The 25,368-nt window shown below is 47.8% G+C and overlaps 1 protein-coding gene across 1 annotated transcript in view; it reads right to left on the bottom strand.

Annotated features, from left to right (window-relative positions):
• Positions 1-2,227: 2,227 nt before the first annotated feature.
• The window catches only part of LOC145403669 (dual specificity protein phosphatase 7-like), a 39,519-nt gene continuing 16,378 nt past the window's right edge, over positions 2,228-25,368 (bottom strand). Inside the window, exons 2-4 of the mRNA XM_080275360.1 lie at positions 22,236-22,504; positions 16,569-16,704; positions 2,228-2,814 (exon numbers count right to left, since the gene is read on the bottom strand). Of these exons, the coding sequence (XP_080131486.1) occupies positions 2,492-2,814; positions 16,569-16,704; positions 22,236-22,504 (728 nt within the window). The 3' untranslated portion in view covers positions 2,228-2,491. The remainder of the gene's footprint in view (positions 2,815-16,568; positions 16,705-22,235; positions 22,505-25,368) is intronic.

Below are 25,368 nucleotides of genomic sequence, written 5' to 3'. Positions count from 1 at the left end.
CTCCTAAAATTCCCAGCCTACCTGAATTAGACTCGTACTGTTCTGAGGACAGCAAAAAGTGTAGCTATTTTTACCAAACTGCTAAGAATTATTATAAAGGTTTATGGATACCACGAACTTGAAAAATCTGTATATGCCGTAACTGACGACATATTCCATTCGAGCATCAGTAACAGCTAAGTTATTTGGACCACTTAAAATCCGTAGCTACCTGTTGTAACTGACAACACATTCCATTCTAACGTCAACAATAGCTAGGCTAAGTGTATCGTAGGACTGTAACTTCCAATCCCTAGGCACTTACAAAGATTTTCCATTTTTTAAATATACAGTCGCGGACATAAATACTGATCCACTTCATTATGGTAAACAGTTCAGTTGTAATTCAGTTGTGAACAATTCATTTCAAAATCCAGAGGTGTGACATTCAGAGGCCATTTTGTTTTTTTCAGAATATTTTGTAAGTTTCCTAAATGTGTAGAGTAAAGAATGAAGCGATATCATAGTCCGCAACTGTACATTCAGATCCCTAAGCCGTCTTTTGAATCCATAACTGTTACAACGGTTTTTAGGCTTATGTCATGTAGCCTATTTTGAAATCCCTAAGCCCTGTTACAAAACTTTTTCAAATTTCTAACATCCTGTACTTTCAAATCCATAGACAGTTACAAGCTTTCACATTTCTAACGTCCTATGCTTTCAAATCCATAGACAGTTACAACATTTTTCATACTTCTAACGTCTTGTACATTCAAATCCCCAGCTGTTACAACGGCTTTCAGGCTGTCGTTGTGTTTTCAAATCCTTAAACTGTTACAAAAGTTTCCAGGATACAAAGGATTCTGAAACACCGGAACTTCTCGCCAAGCCTCATCTCACACCCTCACGTCACTTCACATTCCTTCACCTCAGCCAGTTCTCGGAGCGATGCGTGGAGACAGACTCATCCCGTAGTCCACGTCTGCTTTAGAAAATTTCCTCCCGTAGACTAACCAAGCAGAAGATAAAAAATAACATGACTAACAGTTGATTTTATTTTCATTTTTTTTTTTGTATTTTTAAAACTTTCACCGCTTGTCACCTGGTATACCAAAATAGTTACTTTGAGATCGGCCAACACTATAATTACTTTTCCCCTGTGTTAATATATATAAACTTTTTTTTTTTTCATTTTTTTGCCTATAATTTAAAGGTTTTTGTTATTATTATTTTTTTATTATTATTAGTGCCAGCGTGCATCAACGACTCACTGGGGGAAATAAGTTTGTACGACGCCAAAAGTCTCTTGGGCCGAATCCGGGTGATGGGGGAGGCTTCGCGACATCTTTTCCTCAGTGACTTATCCTCCCTAGTTCCAGTTTGATATTCTCCCTTGTTCCGGTTTGATATTCTCCCCAGTTCCAGTTTGATATTCTCCCTAGTTCCAGTTTGAGGTGGGTGGAGAGGTATTGTATGCAGGATAAGTAGCCGAGGAAGAGGTGTCGCAAAGTCTCCCATTCAGCCCCGCAAACACGACCTTATATATCACTCCCACCGCGCCCTGCAAAAATATATATGTTCCTCTTCTTATATCCTGCATCCATGGGGGGTGTGGGGAGGGGTTGATTTTTTTGTTGGAGGGGGGTTGATGAGGTTTCCAGGCAAAATATACCTTTGTCTTTCCTGTTTCCTTAGAGGGTTTTTGTAGTTTTTTTTTGAGGTTTCCGAGATAAGATATATGTAGACCACTTTTTTCTGTCTCATTGGGGTTGGGGAGGAGTTTTTGAGGGTTCCAGATAAAATATACGGCACCTTTTTCTTTCCAGGCTTCCATGGGGTTTTCGTAGGGGGTCTGTTTTGTAGGTGTTGAGGTTTCCAGATATACTTTTTGCTTTCCTTGGGTGGGGTTGAGGAGGAGGGGTGTTTTCCGTAGGGGTTCTTGAGGTTTCCCAGATAAAATATATCTCTTTCTTTCCTTCTTCCTGGGGGGGGGTTGAGGAGGGGGGTTTGTAGTTTTTTTTTTTTTTTTGAGGTTTTCCAGGTGTTTTTTTGCCCGCCCCGTCCCACACCCATCAACGAGATCACGGCTGGCGAGAGAAAATTTGTACCTGGGGGTGTTGGCGGGGGTGGGGGGTGGGGGCGGGGGAAGGGAGGGGGGAGAGGGGGAGGGGAACGCGCGCCCCCCTCCCCAGCCCCCCCTCCTCCTTCATCAGAGCCCGCAGTGAGGAGGGGCTGGAGGGCTGGAGGGAGGGAAGGGCGTGTCACAGGTCCACCTTTGGCACATGATTGACGTCACTCAGGAGGGAGGAAGCTCCGCGCTCGCTCCTTCTATCCCCACATCCTCGTCCTCGGTCTCCTTCTTCTCCTCCTGCTGCTCCTCCCTGCCCTCCTGTCCCCCCGAAGTGGAGTCCTTGGAGCCACCAGCCACTGCCTCCACCCCCGCAGACGGCGAGGATTCCAGCGCCAACCTAGGGAAGCCGCCATGGGGGGTGGAGGCAGCGGGGGTGATACCTCAGGAGAACCGGTCGAACTCGATGCCTGAGTCTGGGGAGGCCCTCGACGGCGCCAAGAAGTGCAGGTGCCGACATCTGCAGGGCGCCTCACCACACTGGCACTTGTGGGGCGAGAGGTTGAGCTGCTGCTGGAAGTCCTGCAGCTGCCCCATGAAGTTGAAGTTCGGCGCGATGTTGGCCTTCTTGACGCGGACGTACTCGTAGGCGTCCTCCAGCGTGAGTTTCTCCTTGTACATGAGGTAGGCGACGGTGATGGTGACGGAGCGGGAGATGCCGGCCAGACAGTGCACCAACACGCCCACGCCGGACTCACGCGCCTCCTCTGTAACACGAGATGAAGGCAAAGTTAGAAGGAGAGACGTAACACCAGCAGCACTACACCAACACTTAACACCAACACACCCACGCGCCTCCTCTGCAACACAAGGAAAAGTAAATTAAGTCAGCGCAAGGAGAAACATAACACCAAAACTAAACACCAGCACACCCACGCGCCTCCTCTGCCCTCTGCAACACAGGATAAAGCAGTCAGTGAGCGCAACACAAAACAGAAAAAAGTTACCAAGGCAAAACACCAACACACCCACGTCACACCCGCGTGCCCGCCTCTACAGCACAATGTATCTCTTACGTCAGCCAACGCAACACAAAAGGAGAAATCCTGCACTAAAACATAACACCAACACACTCCAGCCTGACTAGCGCGTCTCTGCTGCGTCACTCAGCGCAACACAATAGGACAAAGATAGCACCAATATGTACGTAAATCAATACACACACACACACACACACACACACACGTCACGCTGATTTTGCAATACTGATTTATATATTACACTTATTCGTACACAGCATTCAAATACACCCGTGATACAAGATAGTCTACGCACAGCTTAAGACTGAGCGTTGTGTAGGGATTTGAAGTGCAGTGTGTAAGGGGTTTGTCGGCTGTGGTGTGTGTAAAGTGTGTTGCTCAGTGTGTGTTGGGTGAGGTGTAAGTATGGTGTGTATAGTGAGACGTGTGATGTATGTAGTGTGAGATAAGAGCAGTGTATTGTGTAAGTGAAGTGTGTGTGTGTGTGTGTGTGTGTGTGTCAAAGCCCAGTAGTGACGTACACGCTACAGCATCACCCGTACTTGGCACCACACCACGTCCCCTCACTCCATCTTTTTGTCTCTCTCTCTCTCTATCTGTCTATCTTTCCCAGCACATTCCCCCTCCTCCTCTTTCTTCCCTCACCCGCTCTACACATTACATTCCCCGCATTCCCCACTCACTTTCACCCCCCCCCTCACCTTTCCACACCCTCCCATTTCTTCCCCTTCCCACAACCCCTCCTATACCCCCCACCTTTTCCTCCCCCTCTCCCTACTCCATACCTGCTCCTCCAGTACCTGCTTAAGTAATCTCTCCCCCTCCCCCTCCTACTTTTCCCTCCAACATCCCCCTACATCTCCTCCCCTGCCCCTTCTCCCCAACCCCCCTGACAGGCTGTTGGGAGGGTGCCAATAGCTCCCTCGGGGCTACTGCTACTGCCACAAATACCAGTACTCAGGCTACTGCTATGCTATTTTACACGCCTGCTGCCGCTATAATAATCTCCTCATTGCTATTATCTGGCCACCACTACCCCTATAATAGTCCGCTTACCGGTGTCGAATGGCTGCTATTTACACTACTGCCGACACTGTATATATTCGTCTCTTTATTGCTATTATTTGGCTAATCCGCTATTCTTATCCCTACGGCTATAATAGTCTGCTCAGCGCTATTTCTTGGCTACTGCTACCGCTATTTTACACTGCTTCGACCCTGGAAGTCAACTCATCGCTATTATTATTATTATTACGATTTATCATCCTACGACCACCATGATTATTCTACCAGGCGTTAATTAGCTTACTCCCTACAGGTGTTTCGTCAAACGGTGTTACTGTTTATTTATTGTTTTATTTATTTGACAGCTACTCAGCCTCTTTCCGCAAGAGTTGATTTAATAAAAGTCATCCCCTTCTTGATGACTTTCTGTCTCTATCTCTCTCTCTCTCTCTCTCTCTCTCTCTCTCTCTGTAATACTTTTTGGAAAATACTAATTCTTGCTACTCACTCCTCTTCATGCAAATACCGTACACCTCGCCCTTTACTCCTCTCGAGTCCATGCTCTCTTTTCTCTCTACTCCTCCCATTTCCCCTTCTCTCTGGTACTATCACCCCTCCCCCAGCTTCCTGCCACCTATAAATAGTGGTCAGCACGTGTGGGGCATCGGCAGCGGCGGCGGCGGCAGGTGAGGGTGATGCCATGAAGCTCCCCGTCTGTTTACATCTGCGCGCGCACTTGTATCTCGTCACCAAAATGGGGGAAAGCCAACTCTGCTATCAACATCCTGCCTGGTAGTCTGAAGAAACACCTACACTTCCCCTGATTACACACTGGCGCCTGAACTTCCTCTTGATATCACTGGGATTCCCAAAATGTCATTAAAAAAGCCGATGAAGAAAAAAATGCCACGAAAAAACAACACCAGTGGCTCTTGTTGCCAAAATTCGAGAGCCCTACGCATCATTTTTGGGACAGGATTTGAAAACGACTGGCACTCCATCTATAACGCTGATCATCGAAGTCGCAAAAGATGACGATGGCGCTAATTGCAAACACAGAGCAGCCTGGTACCAATTACAAAAAAGCGCGGGGGGTTTGTACGTTGCCGCTTGCGTCTGGGCTTAATACGTGTAGATCGATCAGGGCTGACCTTTTCCCTACCCTGCTTGTAAAGGTCAGAGCCCCTCTCAATACCCTTTTTTAGAATGGTGTAAAATTGATGGCCTAGGTGTGGAAGAGAACGCTCCCAGTTTTTCTTTGGATATTAAAAATGTGACGGTTAATGACGGTTGAAGTTCAGTATTTAAATATGCAATGAACGTGACGAATACATGTTTTAACGTGGTATAGAATTAGCTTTATTTGTTGAAGAAAGCGACATTATTAACTTTGGTAATGTCTGGTCGTCGAAATTTGGTTGAAATATCTTTTATATGCGAGGAAATTTTGAAATAACCGTTTAAACGCCTGATTGGTGTAAAATTGATAGACAGATTTGGAAGATTACCACGGTACTTTTTCTGCGGATATATCGAAGCTAGTGGAACTCTCTAAAAAAAAAAAAAAGAAAAAAAGAAAAGAAAAGATGAATAATGGTAAAAAAAAAGTAGTATTTGAGGCTTGAATGTGGACAAGGACGAAACGCTTTATTATTATTATTATTATTATTACTATTAGCGGTATGCAAATGGCGTGGGTTTGTCTTTTGAGTGTACGGTAATTTTTGACGGATATTTGGGGGTACAAGTGTGGTGTTTGTATTTATGCTTTAAAAATTAGGACTGCCTGTTACTCTCTCTCTCTCTCTCTCTCTCTCTCTCCTTCATCTAAGCAAGGAGAGTGGCAGATCAAAGACTTCTTCATGTAGGTATGAGTGGCGTGTGTACATGACTCACGTGCGCGCACGCACGCGCACACACACACACACACACACACACACACACACACACACACACACACACACACACACACACACACATGCTCCGCGCCAGAAATATACATGAGTCAATCCCACGCACACACGGTTGCACATACACACACACATGAACGTTTTTTTTAGTACCCCCCGATGAGCTGTTACGGACACTCAATTTAATTTTACCGAGAACTGGTAAGGTAAAGAAAATGAGAAGAGGAGAGAAGAATGTGGGATGAGGAAGCTGAGGTAGAGGAAGGAAGGAGGGAAGGGAGGAGAAGAGAGGAGGAGGAAAAGAAGAGGAGAGCAGAGGAAAGAGAGAATAAAAGTTTGGAGGGAAGAGGGTGGGGACAGGGATGGGGGGTTAGGAAGGAAGGAGGGAAGTGAGGAGGAAGAAAGTGAGGGAAAGGAGAGAGGAATGGGTATAGAAGTGGGGAAAGAATGAGAGAGGAAAGGGAGAGAAGGGAGAGAAAAATATGAGAGGGGAGAGGGGGAGGGGGAAAAGAAGAAAGGGAGAAGAGAGATAGAGAAAAGGGAAGGGAAGAGAAGGGAAGATGAAAAGAAGAGGAGAGGAGAAGGAGAAAAGGAGGAGGAGGAAGAGAAGTTGAAGGAGAAGGGGAAGAAGAGGTGAGTGAGCTATAAATGATGAGTCTTTGATCTTCCTGCCTCCCAGTAAAAGTTCTCACCTACCTAATACTACCTTCCCGTAGGCTGAAGGTAGGCAGGGAGAGGCAGAGGAAGGCAGGGAAAGACAGATGGGAGGCAGATGGTAGGCTGTAGGTAGGGGGGAGGCAGGAAGAGGTAAGGGAAGGCAGGGAGGGGCAGAGTGGAGGTCCGACAGGTAGGCGGGCAGGTAATCTTGCAACGAGAGAGAGAGAGAGAGAGAAACATGGGATTAAACATCTTCCTCTGCTTCACCGGACTTTCAACTTCCCTCCTCCTCCTCCTCCTGATCTTGACGCGAACGGAAGTGGGAGTAACTTGGGATTAGATTACCTCCTCTCTCCCTTTCCTGCTTCTCTTCCTTCCCTCCTTCCCTTCCGTCTCTCCATTTCTCCTCCTTTCCCACACATCTGTCTTCCTTTCTCAACAATAATAGCAACTAATCTACAATCCCTGAATAACTCGGAAAATATCTGCAGAAAATTCAAAGCCGAGACAAAAACAATGGGAGATGCGGTATGGACGAGTTACCCCCGATAAAGAAAACGAGGCGTGGCACTGTGACGTCACGCTACAGATGAGCTCATTGGATGCCACTGTACGCTCTCTCTCTCTCTCTCTCTCTCCCTCAAAATAATAACGATAAGAGAAATACATCTAGTACACCTAAACATATGAAGTACAAATACCGGTACCTATTAAAATAACGTAGTATTATACAATTACGTTTATGTAACTAAATAATAATAATAATAATAATAATAATAGTAGTAGTAGTGGTAGTAGTAGTAATTATAAGTTACCTTTCCGAAACATAAACAGGATATGGTTAAAAAATGACAAAAAATGAGGAGTGGCTTGGTGTGGTGAGGGACGGAAGTGTGGGGGGAAAGAGGGGAAGAAGGGAGTAAGGGGGAAAGGAGGGGGGTTGGAGAGAGAGTAGGGGGTGTTAGAGTGGGGGAGTGAGGGATGGGGGAGGGGATAGGAGAGGGGAAGTGAGGGGTTGGGGGTAGGATGGGAGAAGTAGCAACACTCACCGTATGTTTATGTTCATTTTGCGATATTAATAGAAAAAAAAATAGGGAAAATATTACGTAACGGAGATGAGAAATGTAGACAGTGAGGAAGAAGAATGGCAACCGTAGGGAGGAAAATATACGGCGGAAGGAGGAGAAGAAGAGGCGGAAGGGGAATAAAGAGGAGATGAGAGGGAGGGGATAAAAAAAGAGGAGTTTGAAGGTGAGGAGAACAGGGCTAGAGGAGGAAGTGGATAAGAGGAAGATGATGATGAAGAGGAGGAGGAGAAGGAAGTGAGTAAAAGAGTGGGCGTTTGTAATTAAGGAAGAGGGTGATGATGATGATGATGATGGTGAAGATGATAGGCGAATAGAAGTTAGGGTAAATGAAATTAGAGAATGGGATGAAGATGGATTGAATACAAGAGAGGTTCTTGGAGGTAAGTGAAAGAGGGGAAGGAAGAGTGAGAGGAAGGCACGAGAAGGAGGAGGGAGTGTCGGGGAGGGAGGAGGGAGGGAAGGAAATGACCGGCCCACGCAGATGGCATCACTTCCTTCCTTTCCTCGCTCTGGCTCCTCCTCCAACGGCTTTTCTCATTTCTATCGCTCACTCAGGAATCATCACTCGCCCCTCCTTCCATAATTACTCCCTCCTTCACCCCCTCCTTCGCCATTACGCACAAAATGACGCAAAATAAGTCCTTCGCAATCAGGGGCAGGAGTGATGCCAGAAACCGCTGGACGATGCACCAAATAAAGCAAAAAATGGCGTTTGAAAAAAGCGACCAATGACGACAAACATAAGAAAAACGCCTAGATAAAGGTAGAGGATGACTAAACATCGGTAGTTTTATGTTTACTAAATCCTTTTAAATATAAACTCACATAACCTGACCTTCGTTTTTAATTGTTTTTCTTGTTAGCCATGAAAATTGTCTGTGAAGATGATTGCAGTTCCTCAGTGGAAAATTTCAGGGTTAAAATATACACGAATACATAAATACAGACAAACTTAGCGAAACAGCACCGTATAATGAAATGTAGAGACAAATATACATAAACAGAAGCATAGGCTAACATACATAAATAGGCAATAATAAAATAATTATATAGTCTTCTTCTTGCTGTGTGGCAACTTTTCCCGCCAAATCTTTGCCTCTGCCGTACGCACGATAATTAACTTTTTTTCTTTTTTCTTTTTTTTTTTCTTTTTTCCCGAAGCACTCCTCACTTCCACCGTCTTACTTCCGGTCCCGGCTGAGCGAAGGAGCGGGCTGGTTCCCATGAGACAATATTTATGACGTTTCTTGAGCCTCTGCTGTTTGTAAGAATGTTTGTGTATATATATTTAACTGTTTAAGACTGGCTGTGTATGTATTTGAGACTATATTTTGACTTTAAGATTGACTGCGTATATATTTGAGTGTTTAAGATCGACTGTATATATATATGCTTAAGATTATGTGTATTTTTAACTGTTTTAGAGTTGATATATTTAAGATTGTGTATATATTTAACAGTTTATACACTTCTCATACTTTCACCGAACGCTGAATAACGAAACGTGAGTGAATAGTGAAATGAATAAATAGGAAAAAACGTACAGTTTGTTAAGCTTACTTCAACGGAGACTAAGAATCTTGATAAATACGGACCCTGATGAACAAATGAGAGAGAGAGAGAGAGAATCAGCGGATGTATTAATAAAAAGATCATACTTTTTAATATCAACTAATTATTACCCAGAACCGGTGGCTTTTTTTTTTTTTTTTATGGGAGATAAGTGTTTGGTAGAATTATGAATCAATTGTAATTTCTTAACAAGGATTTTTTACACGTAATTTTAGTGAAGGGAAATTTATGAATAAGGCGAGAATGGCAATATTTATCGTGACGTCACAGCGGGGAAGCGTGATTATGATAATGGAACTGCAAACTTTATTATTATTACGGTATGCCGGTATTGTTATTATTATTATTATTATTATTAAATGTAACAGATGAGAATATCGAGAATGATAATGAGTAAGATAACTTCCAGGAAAACTGCGATGTGAAATAATGAAGTGAGAGCGATAACAATCTCTCTCTCTCTCTCTCTCTCTCTCTCTCTCTCTCTCTCCAGTCATGTGCAAAAAATGTGAAACAGGATTTACGTCAGCTTTCAACGGGGTCCATCTCTTCCTGTGCCTGTTTCATCACCGCTTCCTGCATCTCTCTCTCTCTCTCTCTCTCCGCTGGCCTTCTCCCCTTCCCTCCATCTTCCTTCTATACTTCCCTCTCTGTTTCTTTTCTCCCTCCTTCCCTCTTCCATTTCTTCTCTACTTCCTACGCGTTCCCTCGATTCTATCCATCCCTGTCTTCCTTCTTCCTTGTTTCCTCCACGCCACTTTCCTTTGGCTTTTGTCATTCTTCACGTCCTCATTCATTCTCCACCAAATGTATTCTTCCATTCTCTCATCTCCCAACTTTTCCTTCCTTCCATTTTCCTTTTTCATCACATCTCTTGTTATTCCCTTCACGTGTTTTCCTTCCGTCGTTCCTGTCCAGACATTCCTTTTACTGAACATCCGGTTTTATTTTCTCACTGTACGTCCCTTCATTCCTCTCCCTTATTCATCATTCATTGTTTATTCACTTCGTAACACCTTTTTCACCCTCCTTCCACACCCTGGCGTAGTTCAAGATGGCACCCTCACACACTAGCAACTTTCCTACACACCCTACACCCACACCCTCACCCCCACCACACTTACCAACCTATTCCTCACCCTCACCCACACCACCCACACCCAAGCCATCACCCTCCCCACCTACCACCACCACCCTCCCTCCCCCCACCCAGCACCCCCTCCCCCCACCCACACCGTCACCCAGCACCCTAACAACCCCCCCTCCCCCCACCCACTTCCAGATGGCACCCTCACGTCCACGGCCGGAAGTCGCTCCCAAAAAGATTTCCGGTCTTGTCGTCCTATAAGCAAGGGTCCACTTCCGGTGTGGTGGTGGCGGTGTGGTAGGGGGTTGTGGTAGAAAATGTGGTGGGAGGAAGGGTGAGGGTTGTGGTAGGAAATGTAATGGCTAGCGTTGTGGTGGTGGTGGGCATTGGTTGTGGTAGTACTGGATGGTCGTCGTGTGGTAGGAAGGGTGGGGAATGTGGTAGGAAATGTGGCGGTGGTAAGGTTGGTTGTGGTGGTAATTGTGGTAGGGATGGTAAGGGTGGTTGTAAATGGTTGTGGTTGTAGCAAGAATGGTTAAGATAAGAGTGGTAGGAATGGTGGTGGGATGGGGGTCGGTGAATGTGGTAGTCATGGTAGTAAAGGTGATGGTAGTTATGGTACTAATGGTGGTAGTTGTGGTTGGTGATGGATCGTGGTTTTGGCTCGTAGTTTTCCTTAAAAAAAAATAGTTGTAGCGATGGTGGTTGCGTGATAGTGATGGTGGTAGGCAGTAGTGGTAGACTGGTGGTAGACAGAGGTGGTAGATGAGGAGCTTTAATCATTACATCCCATTTCCTTATTTAATCTACCCCTCCCCCTTCCTCCTCTCTCTCTCTCTCTCTCTCTCTCTCTCATAATTTGGACATGGCGGTTGGAGGGAAGGAAGAAGGGGAAGGAGGGAAGGAGAAAAAAGGAGGAAAGGAAGTGGTAGAGAGAGAGAGAGAGAGAGAGAGAGAACATGACGGGAGTGATGGTAGCAGTGGTTAATGTTGATGGTTGGTAGTAGTGGTAGTTGTTGATGGCGGTAGATTTTAAGTAGTGGTAGTAGTAGTAGGTAGGTAGTAGTGCAGGTAGGTAGTGGTAGTGATGGTGGTAGTAGAAGATGGTGGCAGGCAGTAGTGGTAGTGTCTTTAGAAACCGTGGTAGTTATGGTGGTAATGGTAGCAAATTGTGGACATATGTTGGGGATGCTGGTAGTTTTGGCGGATGATTAGACAGTGGTAGCGATGGTGGTTTCTAATGGTTAATCAGGTACTGCAAGCTTTACCAACATGCCCACAAAATCATTCACAATTGCCTTTTAAACATCAATCTTCCTTTTACGTTCCTTCTTTCTTCCCTTGAACAAAAACCAGACTGTCTCTCAATCACGCAGACATGCCAAATACACAAACACTCTCCTATTAATAGTGCCTTCCCTTCCCAACCCTTTCCCTAGTTTCCTCCCTTCCTTTCTCCACCCATTTCCTCTTCGGTGCTGTCTCATCATCATTTCTTCTCGTATTTTCCCTCCACTTACTTCCTTCCCTTCCTCTTATATTTTCCCTCCACTCTCTTCCTTCCTTTCCCCTCGTATTTTCCCTCCGCTCTCTCCCTTCACTTCCTATTCTATTTCCTTCTCTCTCTTCCTTTCCTTCCTCTCGTATTTTCTCCACTCTCTTCTTTTCTTTCTTCCTGTATTTTCTCCCCACTCTCTTCCTTCTTTTCCTCTATTTTCTCTCCAGTCTCCTCCATCCTTTCCTCTTGTGTTTCCTCTCCGTATAAATAATTTCTTACTTTCCTCCTGTTTATTCTTTCGCCATGAATGTCCTTGTTTCCTTTCTACGCATTTTCTCCTTGGGTTGGTCCCTCCCCTCCCCTTCTCTTTATTTTCACTCTTCGTATCTTTCATTTCCTCTCTTCGCTGTTTGTTTTCCTCCTCCATTAATATCATCCCCTCCTCCCTACTTTACGTTCCTCTCTGACAACAAACTTTCCTCTCCTTATCTCTTACTCTCAGCCACTCCGCCCTTCTTCCTCGATCGTTATATTATCTCGCCTTCCCATTCGTTATCTGCTATCTAACCCATCTCAGCCTCCCACCGCAGACGGTCCGTCGTTTTTATTTCCTTTCCCACCACAATATCGTCATTCAGCTTTGGGGTGGAAAAAATAGCAGCGTAAAAATGAGTCAATACAAACTCATTTCAGAGCCGCCGGCATCTCGAGTCGTATCATCATTGTTATTGCCGAGGCCGCCATTGTTCCGGAAGCTGCGTGACGTCACCAGTGTAAACAAACCTTTCCCGCGCTTTTTAAAGACGCTTGGCGGGAAGTGAGGCCCACCCCCAAGTTCTTAATATTTATCCGAACCATCCAGCAGTTATTTGCCTTCCCAGTTTTGCTCATCAGTTCTCGTCTTAATCTTGTTTTCTTAAGTAAATCGCTGTTAAAACGGCGTCACGGTTTAACTTGAGCGTATTAGGGTAAAATGGCTTGGGTTTTGAGGTTTCCCGCGGTCACAACTGTCCCTCCCTCCCTACCCACTTCTTCCCATGGCCCGAGGGTTATATCCTACCTTTCCTCCCTCCCTCTTCCTTCCTCCTTCACCTCGCAGCCTCCTCCTTCCTTCCCTGCCACGAGGGGAGGGGGGGGGGAGAATGAGGAAAGAGGAGGAAAGGTGGTGGTGAGGGTGAACTTCATATCTATCAATCTTTTCGCTATATTTTCTTAGTTTTGCGTTTTTCCTGCCTCTTATTCCCGCTCGGTATAAATTCCTTCACTCTTCTCCCCTCCTTCCGTTCTTTATAAATTCCTTCACTATTTTCACATCCCCCCCTTCCATTCTTCCACCCCCCCACCGCCTCCTTCCCTCCCACAACGCTTTCTTAAGACATTTGTTGTTCTTACCGGAAGCTGGTCCAACGGTGTCTTCCCCCCCTTTACCCCCTACTCCTTCCGTCCCCCCCACCCACTCTTCTCCCCCCTCCCCCTTCCAGCTCCATTCTCCCCCTTCCTTCATTCAGCCGCCTACATCCCTATCTTCTCTTATCTCATTCATCTCTTATCTGTTACCCTTTGTTAGACGCTCCTTATCACTGTTTTTACATGCCCCTGTTTCCTCCTTCCCTCCCTCTCCCTGTTTCCTCCCTTCCTCCCCCCCCCACTCCTCTTTCCCCTAAAACTCAGTGAAGGGCACATCCTTTACCCCCCCCACAGCCCCCCCAGCCTCTACAACAACCACTTTTGTGCCATAGATTCCACAAGGGTTCACACACACACACACACACACACACACACACACACACACACACACACACACCATTCTCACGCACTTTCCCTTCGATTTTCACCCTACTTCCCCCCTTTCTCTTCCCTCTCTCTCTCTCTCTCTCTCTCCCCCCCTCCCCTCCCCCTAATTTGCTCCTTCCTTATTATTACTTACATAATTATCCTCTTCCTCTGACACCCTTCTCCTTTTTCTTTACCATCGTCTTCCTTCCTTCCTTCCTCCTCCTCCTCCTCCTCCTCCTTTCCAGATTTATACTCCACTCACCTATCTTCCCCCCTCTCTCTCTCTCTCTCTCTCTCTCTCTCTATTATATTACGTTCACTGCTTACGATTTTACCATAATTATTTGCTTCATTATCAGAGAGAGAGAGAGAGAGAGAGAGAGAGAGAGAAAAAGAGAGAGGGGGGGGGTGCCGGAAGCAGCCTCTTGGTCCACAAACCACTTCTTCACGCCACCTCCACTAACGCCACACGGGTCGCAGTGGAAAAAGCAGGGTGGAGTGGGTGGAAAAAGTGGATCCAGGATGTGGGTGGGGTTAGTGGGAGGGTGAGAGTTGTTTGTGGGTGTGGGTGCGACTGTGGGTGTGGGTGGGGGCATGGGTGGGTTAGAAAGGTGGTTAGGGATGTGGATGGGTGAGAAAGGTTGTGAGGGATTTGGGTGTGGGTATGGGTGGGATAGTGGGAGGATGAGATAGGTGGGAGTGGGTGTGGGTGAGGTAGTGGGAAGGTGTGGGTATGGGTGGGTGAGAAAGGTGGTTAGGGATGTGGGTGTGTGAGAAAGGTGGGTAGGGAAGTGGGTGGGGGTGTGGGTATGGGCATAAATGTGGGTGGGATAGTGGGAGGATGAGATAGCTGGGAGTGGGTGGGGGTGGGTTGGAATGTGGGTTGATGAAGGAATTGGGTGTGGGTGTGAGTGACAGAAGTGGGTGTGGAGGATGTGGATGAAAAACTGGGTGTACCAAGGTGTGGCTGGACGATGAGGGTGTGGGTGGGGTGGAGGGGAGTGGAGGAGGAGGAAGTGGGTGGAGGAAAACTTAAGAGTGGGTGTGGACGGGTGGAAAAAGTGGACCAACAGAGAACTGGACGAGGGAGTGGGTGGGGGGTTGGTATTGGTGGGTGGAATGGGTGAATATTCCTAGGTGGGTGGAGAATGTGGGTGTGGATAAGGGTGGACTGAGATAATGGGTGGAGAGAGATTTTAAAGGCGTGAGGGTGGAGGTAAGGAGATGGAGAGACGTTGGTAGGAGAAGGTGGAGAAGAGATGGAGGTAAGATGGAGAGGTGGAGGTGTGAGGAGGTGGAGAGATGGAGGTAAGATGAAGAGGTGGAGAGGCGATGGAGATAGAGAGATGGAGGTAAGATGGAGAGGTGGAGGTAAGATGGAGAGATGGAGGTAAGATGGAGAGGTGGAGGTGAGAGGAGATGGAGAGATGGAGGTAAGATGGAGAGGTGGAGGTAAGATGGAGAGGTGGAGGTAAGATGGAGAGGTGGAGGTGAGAGGAGATGGAGAGATGGAGGTAAGATGGAGAGGTGGAGGTGAGAGGAGATAGTGAGGCAGGACGTGGCCTTGAGACAAGCGGAGCATATTTCCTCCCGTCTCCCTCACTTCCCTCCGACACCCCTCCCTCTCCTGCCCTCCACCCTCACGCTTTCTTCCACGCCCCTCCCTCTCCTGCCCTCCACCCTCACGCTTTCTTCCACGCCCCTCCCTCTCCTGCCCTCCACCCTCACGCTTTCTTCCACGCCCCTCCCTCTCCTGCCCTCCACCCTCACGCTTTCTTCCACGCCCCTCCCTCTCCTGCCCTCCACCCTCACGCTTTCTTCCACGCCCCTCCCTCTCCTGCCCTCCACCCTCACGCTTTCTTCCACGCCCCTCCCTCTCCTTCCCTCCACCCTCACGCTTTCTTCCACGCCCCTCCCTCTCCTGCCCTCCACCCTCACGCTTTCTTCCACGCCCCTCCCTCTCCTGCCCTCCACCCTCACGCTTTCTTCCACGCCCCTCCCTCTCCTTCCCTCCACCCTCACGCTTTCTTCCACGCCCCTCCCTCTCCTTCCTACTTTCCTCCTCCCCTCCTTCACCCTCCCATTCATTGTCTTCATCTCATTTCCTCCACATTCTCTCTCTCTCTCTCTCTCTCTCTCTCTCTCTCTCTCTCTCTCTCTCATTTCTTTTTTCCTCCTTACATTTTCTCCACCAACCTTCCTTCCGTTTCGCCTCTCTCATCTCCCCTTCCTCTACTTCCTTCCCTCCTGTGTTTTCCTCTCTCTTTCTCCTCTCCAACGCTTTCCTTAACGTTCCTCCTCACTTTTCCAGTTTCCTCCCCCCTCCTCTCCCCTTCTCCTTCCCCTTCCTCCCCCACCCCATCCTCTTCATGGGTTACAGGAGAATTACCCCCCATCTTCTCTCATCCCATAACTCTTCCCTTCTGTTTCCTTTATTTCAACCCCACACTCTTTTTTAACTGCTCCCCCCTCTCCTACCTCCTCCTCTTCCTCCTCCTCCTTTCTCTTCTTTCCAACCATCTTCCACCCCTTCCCCAACACCCTCCCACCTCATCTTCAACACCCTTCAAACCACACCCCAACCATCCCCTCTCCCCAACACCCTTCCCACCCTTCCCCAACACCTTTTCACCCCTTCCCCAGCACCTTTTCACCCCTTCCCCAACACCTTTTCACCCCTTCCCCAACACCCTTCCACCCCTTCCCCAACACCTTTTCACCCCTTCCCCAACACCTTTTCACCCCTTCCCCAACACCTTTTCACCCTTTCCCCAACACCTTTTCACCCCTTCCCTAACATCCTTCCACCCCTTCCCCAACACCCTTCCTCCCCTTCCCCAACACCCTTCCTCCCATTCCCCATCACCCTCCTTGTGTACTGTACTTACCTATGAACTGGATGGCCTGCGGGAAGAAAGAGGCAAGATTCTGACTCCAATGGTCCGCTATGGGAATCTTCATGTATTTGTAACTCCCACTCCCCTCGAACACGTTGGGCAGGTTGGGGGTGACGTTGATGATGTACTGGGGAGAGAGAGAAAGGAGATGTTTAGCTGGTGTACTGGGGGGGAGAGAGAGAGAGGATGATGATTTAGTTAGTGGTGTACTGGGAGGCAGAGAGAGAGAGGGGGGGGGGCAAGATTTTAAGTTGGTGGTGTATATTGGGGGCAGAGAGAGAGAGAGAGATTGCTACGGTTCTGCATTCTTCTAGTAACACATCTTCCTTACAAGCAGCATATCTAGTGCTATTCTACTGTTACAACTCAGCAGTGAAGACGGAGAGATGGCAATTTTAGGCCAGGTTAGAGTAAACAGTATATAGAACTGTAATGTAATGTGCTAAGCGGGGTATAGGACTGTAATGTGCTGTACTTAGAAGGAGAAGCACAGGGGTAATGTTACGCTCATGAAATAGAGTGTAGTGTAACAGTGGTAGGTTGTAATGAGGTTAGGGATGTACTTGAGTAACACAGAGAGAGGCTGGTTGTGGTAATTGACTTAGTGGTGTACAGTGGGGGGCCGAAATGGGTAAGTTTTCTGAATTAGGTTAGGTTAGAGAGAGAGAGAGAGCGAGAGAGAGAGCAGTGACTTGTGCAGCTAGTGTGAGTAGTAGGCAGAGGAGGTGAGGCACTGAAGTAGGAGGCGCACGGTGAGGCAGCAAAGGGGAGGCAGGGACGCGAGGCAGTGAAGGTGAGGCAGGGTGGGGATGGGAGTGAGGCGCCGAGGGTTAGGCAGAGGGAGGTGAGGCAGCGAAGGGGAGGCAGGAAGGCAGAGGCAGAGGGTACAGGAGGGAGTCTGAGGCAGGGCTGAAAGTTAGTCTAGGCAGGAGACGAGAGAGAGAGAGGAGAGAGAGAGAATGTGTATGAATGACTGTCAGCACTGCAGGGTGTGAGGGGTGGACGAGAGAGAGAGAGAGAATGACTGTCAACACTGGACCGGACCGATGAATGGACCACTCACATGAATGAACACGAGGACACGATGAATGAACCAGTGAAGGAATGGAGGGAGGGAGGGAGGGAGGGAGGGGGAGAGGGTGAAGAGGGGAAGGAAGGAGATGGTGAAAGAGGGAAGGAGAGAGGTCGGTGAATGGATGGATGGAGGGAGTGAAGGGAGGAGGGGAGAGAAGGAATGAGGGAGGGAGGGTGAAGGGAGGAAGGAAGGAAGATGATGAAAGAGGGAAGGAGAGAGGCCGATGAATGGATGGGTGGATGAATGAATGAATGAAGGAAGGAGGGAAGGGAGAGAACCGTGAAGAATGGAAGGAGTAACTGAAAGAAGGGAGGAGGAGGCAGGTTGAAGGACGGACGGAATGAATGAATGAAGGACGAGGAGGAAATGAATGAATAAATGAAGGACATGAAGGAAGGAAGTATGGTGAAGACAGAAGTGTAGCATGAGAGAAGGAAGAAAAATGGGGTTGTAGAAGGAAGAAAAATGAAGGAAGGAAGTGGGGAGTGAAGGAGGGGATGAATGAAGGATGAATGAAGGACTGAAGGCAAGGCGGGTGAGGCATGGCGTGAATGAATAGACACTGTAAATAAAACACTGCGCAAATAGTGAATGAGAGGCGGGAATGAATGGAGAGAGAGAGAGAGAGAGAGAGAGAGAGAGAGAGAGAGAGGCGGAGGCAGAGTGAATTAATGATGAATGGGAGACAAAAAATAAATGAAGAGAGAGGATGAATAATGGAGGGAGGGAGGAAGGGCGAAAAATGAATGGACGGAGAGGAAAATGAATGGAAGGAGAGAGAATGAGTGCATTAATATATATGGGAGAGAGAGAGAGAGAGAGAGAGAGAGAGAGAGAGAGAAGGAATGTAGGCAAAACTAAACATGACGTCTGTGATGAATGAATGAATGAATGAGCCTCCTCCCTTCCCTCCCCCCTCCCCTCCCCCTGAGCCAAAGTTATGAATGATTCAAGGCAGGTTATGCCTGAACACGCCTTCTCTCTCTCTCTCTCCCTCTCTCTCGTTTTTTCTGCTGAGAGAGAGAGGATGAGGTAGATATTAACACTGTTTTACCTTGGCTGAGAGGGAGGGGAGGAGAGGGGGAGGGGAGGGGACGGGAGGGGGTACCTGTTCCGGAATGTATTGGAGGAGGGGAGGGAGGGAGGGAACTGCCCCACCTTGACCCTCCTTTTCCTCCCTCCCTCCCTCTTCGTTACCTCTCTCTCTCTCTCTCTCTCTCTCTCTCTCTCTCTCTCTCTCTCTCTCTCTCTCTCTCGTAATTTCCTTCCCTCATTTTTTTTCCTCAGCCCAGTTATCATTATTTTCTGTGTTCCTCTTTGCTTCCTTTCCTTCTCTTTCCCTCCCCCTTTTCCTCACCTTCCCTCCATTCCTTCCTCTTCTTCCTTCCCATCTTTCCTTCTTTCCTTCTCTCCCTCCTCCATTTCGTCCTCCCTGTGCACCCTACTAGCCTACCGATGCGTAGAGAAGGGAAGGGCATGCCTCCACCTTCTCTCCCTTCTCCCTCCCCTAATCTCCCTTTCACCCACTCTCTTCCTCCCTGCATCTCTCCCTTTCTTCCTCCCTTAATCTCCCTTTCACCCGCTCTCTTCCTTCTTCCCTATCCCTCTCTCCCCTTCCCTCTTTCTTTTTTTCTACCTCCCTTCTTCTATCTCTCACCCTCTCTTCCTCCCTTTATCTCTCTCCCTACTCGTTACATCTCTCTCTCTCTCTCTCTCTGCTTTAATTTTCGCATCCTCCTTCCCTCCCTCTCCCCTCTCCTCTCCTCATTTACTCCCCTCACTCCCACTCTCTTCATTCTTGCTCTTTTCTTCCTTTCTCTCTTTTTTCTACTTTCATTTTTTGCCTGTTGTCATTTCTATTTCCATCACAGCGTTCAGTTCTCTCTCTCTCTCTCTCTCTCTCTCTCCGCACCCACATACCAATGACCCTGGGATGTAGTTTTATGAATGGAGAGAGCCAGGTAGGGAGAAACCAAGGGGGGAGGGAGGGGGAGGAGGAATGCTTGGAATGGGCATGGAGAAGGGAGGGAGAAAGTAAGAAAAAATCGAAATTATTTGAGAGAGAGAGAGAGAGAGGGAGAGCGTCATGGGAGGAATGGTGGAATGACGTCAGGGAGTGAAGGTAACACAGGAGACATCAACAGGGAGGAAGGGGAGGGAAAAGACCTATCATGAATGGGAGGGAGGCATGAATGAGAGGTTGGGAGTAGCTGCAGGGAGGGAGGGAGGCTGGAATGTACAGGAGAGAGTGTGTGAAGGAAGGAGGGGGCAGGTGAGGTAGGGTATCAGGAGGAGGGAGGAACTGGAGGGAGCATGGAGGAAGGTACTGGAGGGAGCATGGGGGACGTAAGGTGCGGAGGGAGGGAGGGAGGGAGGGAAGTACAGGGAGGGAGAATGGAAGCCAGCAGAGGGGTTCAATACACAGCAAGGAAAAATGCGGGGAAAAAAAAAACACTCCAAACACTCCCAGCCAGACCCCCCACCAACCAGCACCAAAACAGATATGGAACCTGAACTATAAACCCCGCCTGAACAACGATAGTAAATGCAGAGTCCACCAGCCAACCCCTCGTCCGCCATGACACAGTGGCACACCAGCGCGGAGATGTGGCACCGTCTCCCTATTGCATATCTCGGGGTTTTTATCTGCTCGCTCCACCGCCCTATTTCTGCCCCTTTTGCGCAAATTTCCACCTCCAGTCTCATCCAGGGGCGCCCAAAAATGTCCGGGAGAATGTCGGCGGGGCGGGATATGGGTGGAAAAAAGTACAACCCCGATGAATGAATGAAAATTTTGGAAATCGTAACCCCTGTCCGAGGCCTGAGCGGTGTTGCCATACGCGGCTCCCCGAATATAAAATGTACACACGGTTCGCCATATTTTCCTTGTTTTCACCGCCATTTCGGGTCTCTGGCTGTACTTCTTCGCTGTCGGGCATTGGTATGGGTTGGTGGGTACTGAATTATGGGCATGGGGGCATCGGGAGAGTGGAATTTGGGCATCGTAAAGCAAAATGTATTGATCAGAGAGAGAGATTGACCATTCACTGTTCGGGGTGACTGAGTGTGGAGGTGGTGGGGACGTACAGAAGAGGAGAGGAGGAAGAGGAGGGAAGAGGAGGAGGGATGGTGAGAGGGAACGACTATTACCCCTATCCCTTCCTACAATTCCATCTCCCTTAATTCCTGGTTTTTATCACATCAACACCACTTGGGAGAGAGGGGAAGGGAGAGAAAAGAGGGAGACTGCACCAGAATCGAAGCAGGAAGGGGAAAAAATACTGAATGGAGAGAGAGAGTTACCAGCCTCTCTCTCTCTCTCTCTCTCTCTCTCTCTCTCTCTCTCTCTCTCTCTCTCACTAGGTAGATGGGTAGAGTGGAAGTTACAAAAATATGAATAATGGAAACATAAATGGCAGTATAAACTAATAAAAAGGATTAGTAAATTAAAATGTGATTAAAAACATGAACAGAGTGAGCTTGTAGGAAAAAGAACGACAGTGGGAAAAGAAGAGGACAATGAAAATGAAGGGATGAACCAATGAATCAATGAATGAATGAGTAAATAAACCAAGAGTCAATGAATGAATAAATGAACCGATGAAGCAGTAAATGAACCGATGAATGAATGAAGGAACCAGTGAACCAGTAAACTAGTGAATGAATGAACAATGAATGAAACAGCCGTTTCACTACGATGACGGTCCTTATATCTTGCTGCCTTCAACGATCTGAGTTTAGGAGAGACAACTGGAGGGGTTAGATTTAGCCTCTGACCCCTCCACCGATGGGTAGCTGTCTAAAAACGAATGGAGAGAGAGAGAGAGAGAGAGAGAGAGAAAGAGACGAACATTTACATATGAAAAACTGCTTGTAGGGAAAAAAGTTAAGCATTACTTCAAGTTAACTACCTTCTACCTGTTTCCAGACACCTATTCCCAGAATGCATGCAAAGGTGGACGCAAAAAGAAAAGGAAAAAAAACTTCAATCACTTACTCTTTGCGTGTTTAATTAAGAGTTGACTGTATTAATGATTACTAGTGTTACACTTTTGCTCTGCGTTCATGAGACTTTATATATACCGATGTTTATGTTTGCTAGTAGTGTACCTAGTTTTATATCGCGTTTACATTTCTCTACATTTCACCACAGTAATTATTTGTATGCATTTAAGAATTTTATATTTTCCATTTGATACACTCTGTCTTATATTTAATTAACCAGCCATTCAGTTTTTCCTTTCTAATGCAAAGTGAGCAGATGAGCTGTGCAAAGCCCATGGTGTCGAATGAACTAGCTCAGTTGATCCGAACCCCGCGGTGCCGAGCTAACCAACTCAATTGATCCGAACCCTACCGTGTCGAATCACCTCACCTAATGCAAACCCTACCAACCAAACCAGCTCAGCTGATCTGAACCCTGCCGTGTCGAACCACCACAACTGATCCGGACCCTGCCAACCAAACCACCTCAACTAATCTGAACCCTGCCAACCAAACCAGTTCAACTGATCCGAAGCCCTCTAACTAACTGAATTGATTCCAACCATGCTTATCGAACCCATAAAACCAGCTAGACTAACCCGTATCTTGTGGCGGTTGAGAGCCTCCCTGTCGCCGGAGTTCTTGGCGTTGCCGAGGTAGAGGTGAGGCAGGATCTCCACCGGGAACCCCAGGTCGTCCAGGGGCGTGGCGCGACCCAGGGAGGAGTCACAGGCGCCCTCCACCCCGCCCTCCTCCTCCTCATCCAGGCAGGTGATGCGAAGGGACTTGAGGCCGACGATGGGAGGGTCCGGCGGGAGAGAAGATTCACACCATTCGGGGAACCGCGCTTCGAACTCCTCGTAACCACCTGTAGGGGAGGTTGGGGGTTAATTGCAGGTGGGGGACAGGTTGGTGTGGTACAGGAATGGGTGGGTGTGGATTGGGGTTGGGTGGGTGTGGTTTGGGGTTGGGTGGGTGTGGTTTGGGGTTGGGTGGGTGTGGTTTGAGGATGGGTAGGTGTGGTTTGGCATTGGGTGGGTGTTGTTCAGGGATTGGTGGGTGTGGTTTGAGGTTGGGTGGGTGTTGTTCAGGGATGGGTGGGTGTGGTTTGGCATTGGGTGGGTGTTGTTCAGGGATTGGTGGGTGTGGTTTGAGGTTGGGTGGGTGTGGTTCAGGGAATGGGTGGGGTATAGGTGGGCGTGGTTTAGTAATGCTGATAGATGGCAGTTGAGGAAGGGGATAGATAAAGAGGTCGAGGTAGATGGCTAGGGAGACAGATAGTGGCGGTGGTGATGGGGGTAGGACTGCTAGTTGATGGTAGTTGACAAATATGGTCGAACAGTAGATAAGTAATGGTAGATAGTGATTGAAAGTGTTGGTGGTTGAGGTAGATAGAAACGCTGATAGATAGGGGTTGCTAGGACAGACTAATAGATATGGGATGATAAGATATAGTAGTAGATATACAAGGGGGGTGTAGGGTGTAACGTGTGATGATGGGGATAGAGAAATACTTGTGAAGAGTGATGAAAAATAATTGCTGGTGGATAGTGATGATGGTGAAAGAGGGTGAGGTGTGGTAGTGTGTGTGGTGATGGTGGTGTAATATAAAAATGGTTTTGAATGGTAGTAGGGTGGAGGTACTGGTGGTCGGTGGGATGGTGGTGGTAGTAGGTATGGTGTTGGTGGTAGGTGGGGTGGATGGTGGTAGTAGGGATGGTGGTGGTGGTGAATGGTGGTAGAGCCGGGAGGAAGTTAAGGGTGACGGGTAGTAAATAGGAATGGTGGTTGTGGTGGTAGTGAAAGGATGGTGGTTGACTGGTTGGAGGGGCCATGATGGTGGTAGCAGAGGAAAAGTGATGGTTGTCTAGTAGTAGTGGTTGAGTTAAGACAGAAAAGGTGGTAGTAGTCGAAGTATGAAGGTCGTTAGGTAATGGTGGTAGTTGTTGATGGTAATTGTGGTGGTGGAGGGACATGGGGTGAAAGGAGGAGGTATGGAGGAGAAAGCAGCGTGAAAACGAAGAAGTGGGAGGGGAAGGGAAGAGGAGAGAGAGTAAAGAAATAAAAGATGAATAGACGGAACTGGGAAGGATGGAAGAAAAAATAAAGACAGAGTAACAGCGAAGAGGAAAATGAAGACCGGAAAGGAGAACAAATGTGGAGAGAGAGAGAGAGAGAGAGAATGAATGAATGAAGGGAGAGAGACCGTGCAAGAACTAAAAAGGTTAGGTAGTGTGAAAGAATATGAAGGAGACGATGAATGAAAGAGTGAAGAAGGGTGAAAGAGTTTGTGAGGGAGGGAGGGAGGGAGGGTGAAGGAAGAGGGAGGGTGTGCAGGAATGCAAGGTCCGGTTGTGGAGGCTGGTGGTGGTGGTAGTGGTGGTGGTGGCTGAAGTTTGTCCATATAAGGTGTGTGTGTGTGTGTGTGTGTGTGTGTGTGTGTGCGTGCGCTAATGTTTGTACTTCTCTGCACATTGTATTTCTGTATACCCATGTATGTGTAAGCTGTGTGTACATGTGTACGTCCTCTGGGTGAACTAACCATGTGCACGTCGATTTCGGTAATTACACGTTCAGCGGTATGCACGTACATCCGGGGTGCACACGCTCACACAGAGCTACATACGTGTTACTGTGTGTGTGTGTGTGTGTGTGTGTGTGTGTGCAGGAATGACTCACTAAGAATGAATGAGTGTGTAAGTATGAAGGTGTGTGAGCGTGAGACTGCGAATATGTATGTGCGACCGTGTGTGCGTGTATAAGTGAATACCTGTGTGTGTGTGTGTGTGTGTGTGTGTGTGTGTGTGTGTGTGTGTACATGTGCGTGTGTACGGGCCAGCGGTCATTATTGCTGAACATTCCAACACGTTTCTTGTGTTGGGTCGGTCACTGGTGGTGGTAGTGGTGGTAGTAGTGATGATGGCTGTGGTGGTAGTTGTGGTAGTAGTGATGATGGCTGTGATGGTAGTTGTGGTAATGGCAGTAGTGATGATGGCTGTGGTGGTAGTAAATGCATGAAGTGGCGGTGGTGGTGGTATTGGTAGTTGCAGGTAGTAGTGGGAGGTTGTGGTGGTAGTGGTTTTTGTGGTGGTGTGGTTAGTGGTAGTTGTGGTGGTAGTAGTAGTAGGTGGTGATAGTGAGAATGGCAGTGGGTAAAAGTATGGTGGTAGCAATGGTGGTAGACGATGATATTATGGTAGTGATGGTGTTTATGGTAATAGTGGTAGTTGTTACACTAACAGTGAATACTTAGGGTCGAAAATGTTGGTAGTTCAGGTACGGATGGTGGTAGATAAGGGGGGTACAAAATAGTGGTAGATTGACGCTGGTACAAATGTTGGTAGTTGGCTCAGGCTGGTAGAAGAATTGGAGATACCTTTACGATAGTGGTGGTGGTTGCTGTAGGGGATAGTGGTGGGAGCGCTGAGGGCAATGTTGGTAGTTGTGGTAGTAGTGGTGCTGGGGATCTGAAGGCAATGGTGGTGATGATGGTGGTAGTTGTGGTGATCTACGCGACGGAAGCAATGTTGGTAGTTGTGGTGATGCAAGCTCCTAAGGCAATGTTGGTAGTTGCAGTAGCTGATGGCAATGGTGGTAGTTGTGGTGACCGAAAACCTGGGACTGGGTGGTTAGTAGCAGAGTTAGGGATGGTGGTAGCGGGGGTGGTGGTAGCAAGTGATGTTAGGAAATGTTAGATAAATAATAAGAATTGTTAGAAAAAGGTGACTATGA

Source organism: Coenobita brevimanus, chromosome 61, assembly GCF_032717465.1.
Source record: "Coenobita brevimanus isolate Jiangsu-jjx chromosome 61, ASM3271746v2, whole genome shotgun sequence".
Classification (NCBI taxonomy): domain Eukaryota; kingdom Metazoa; phylum Arthropoda; class Malacostraca; order Decapoda; family Coenobitidae; genus Coenobita; species Coenobita brevimanus.
Note: the sequence above shows the minus strand (reverse complement) of the source record. Positions and strands in the feature narration are given on the sequence as shown.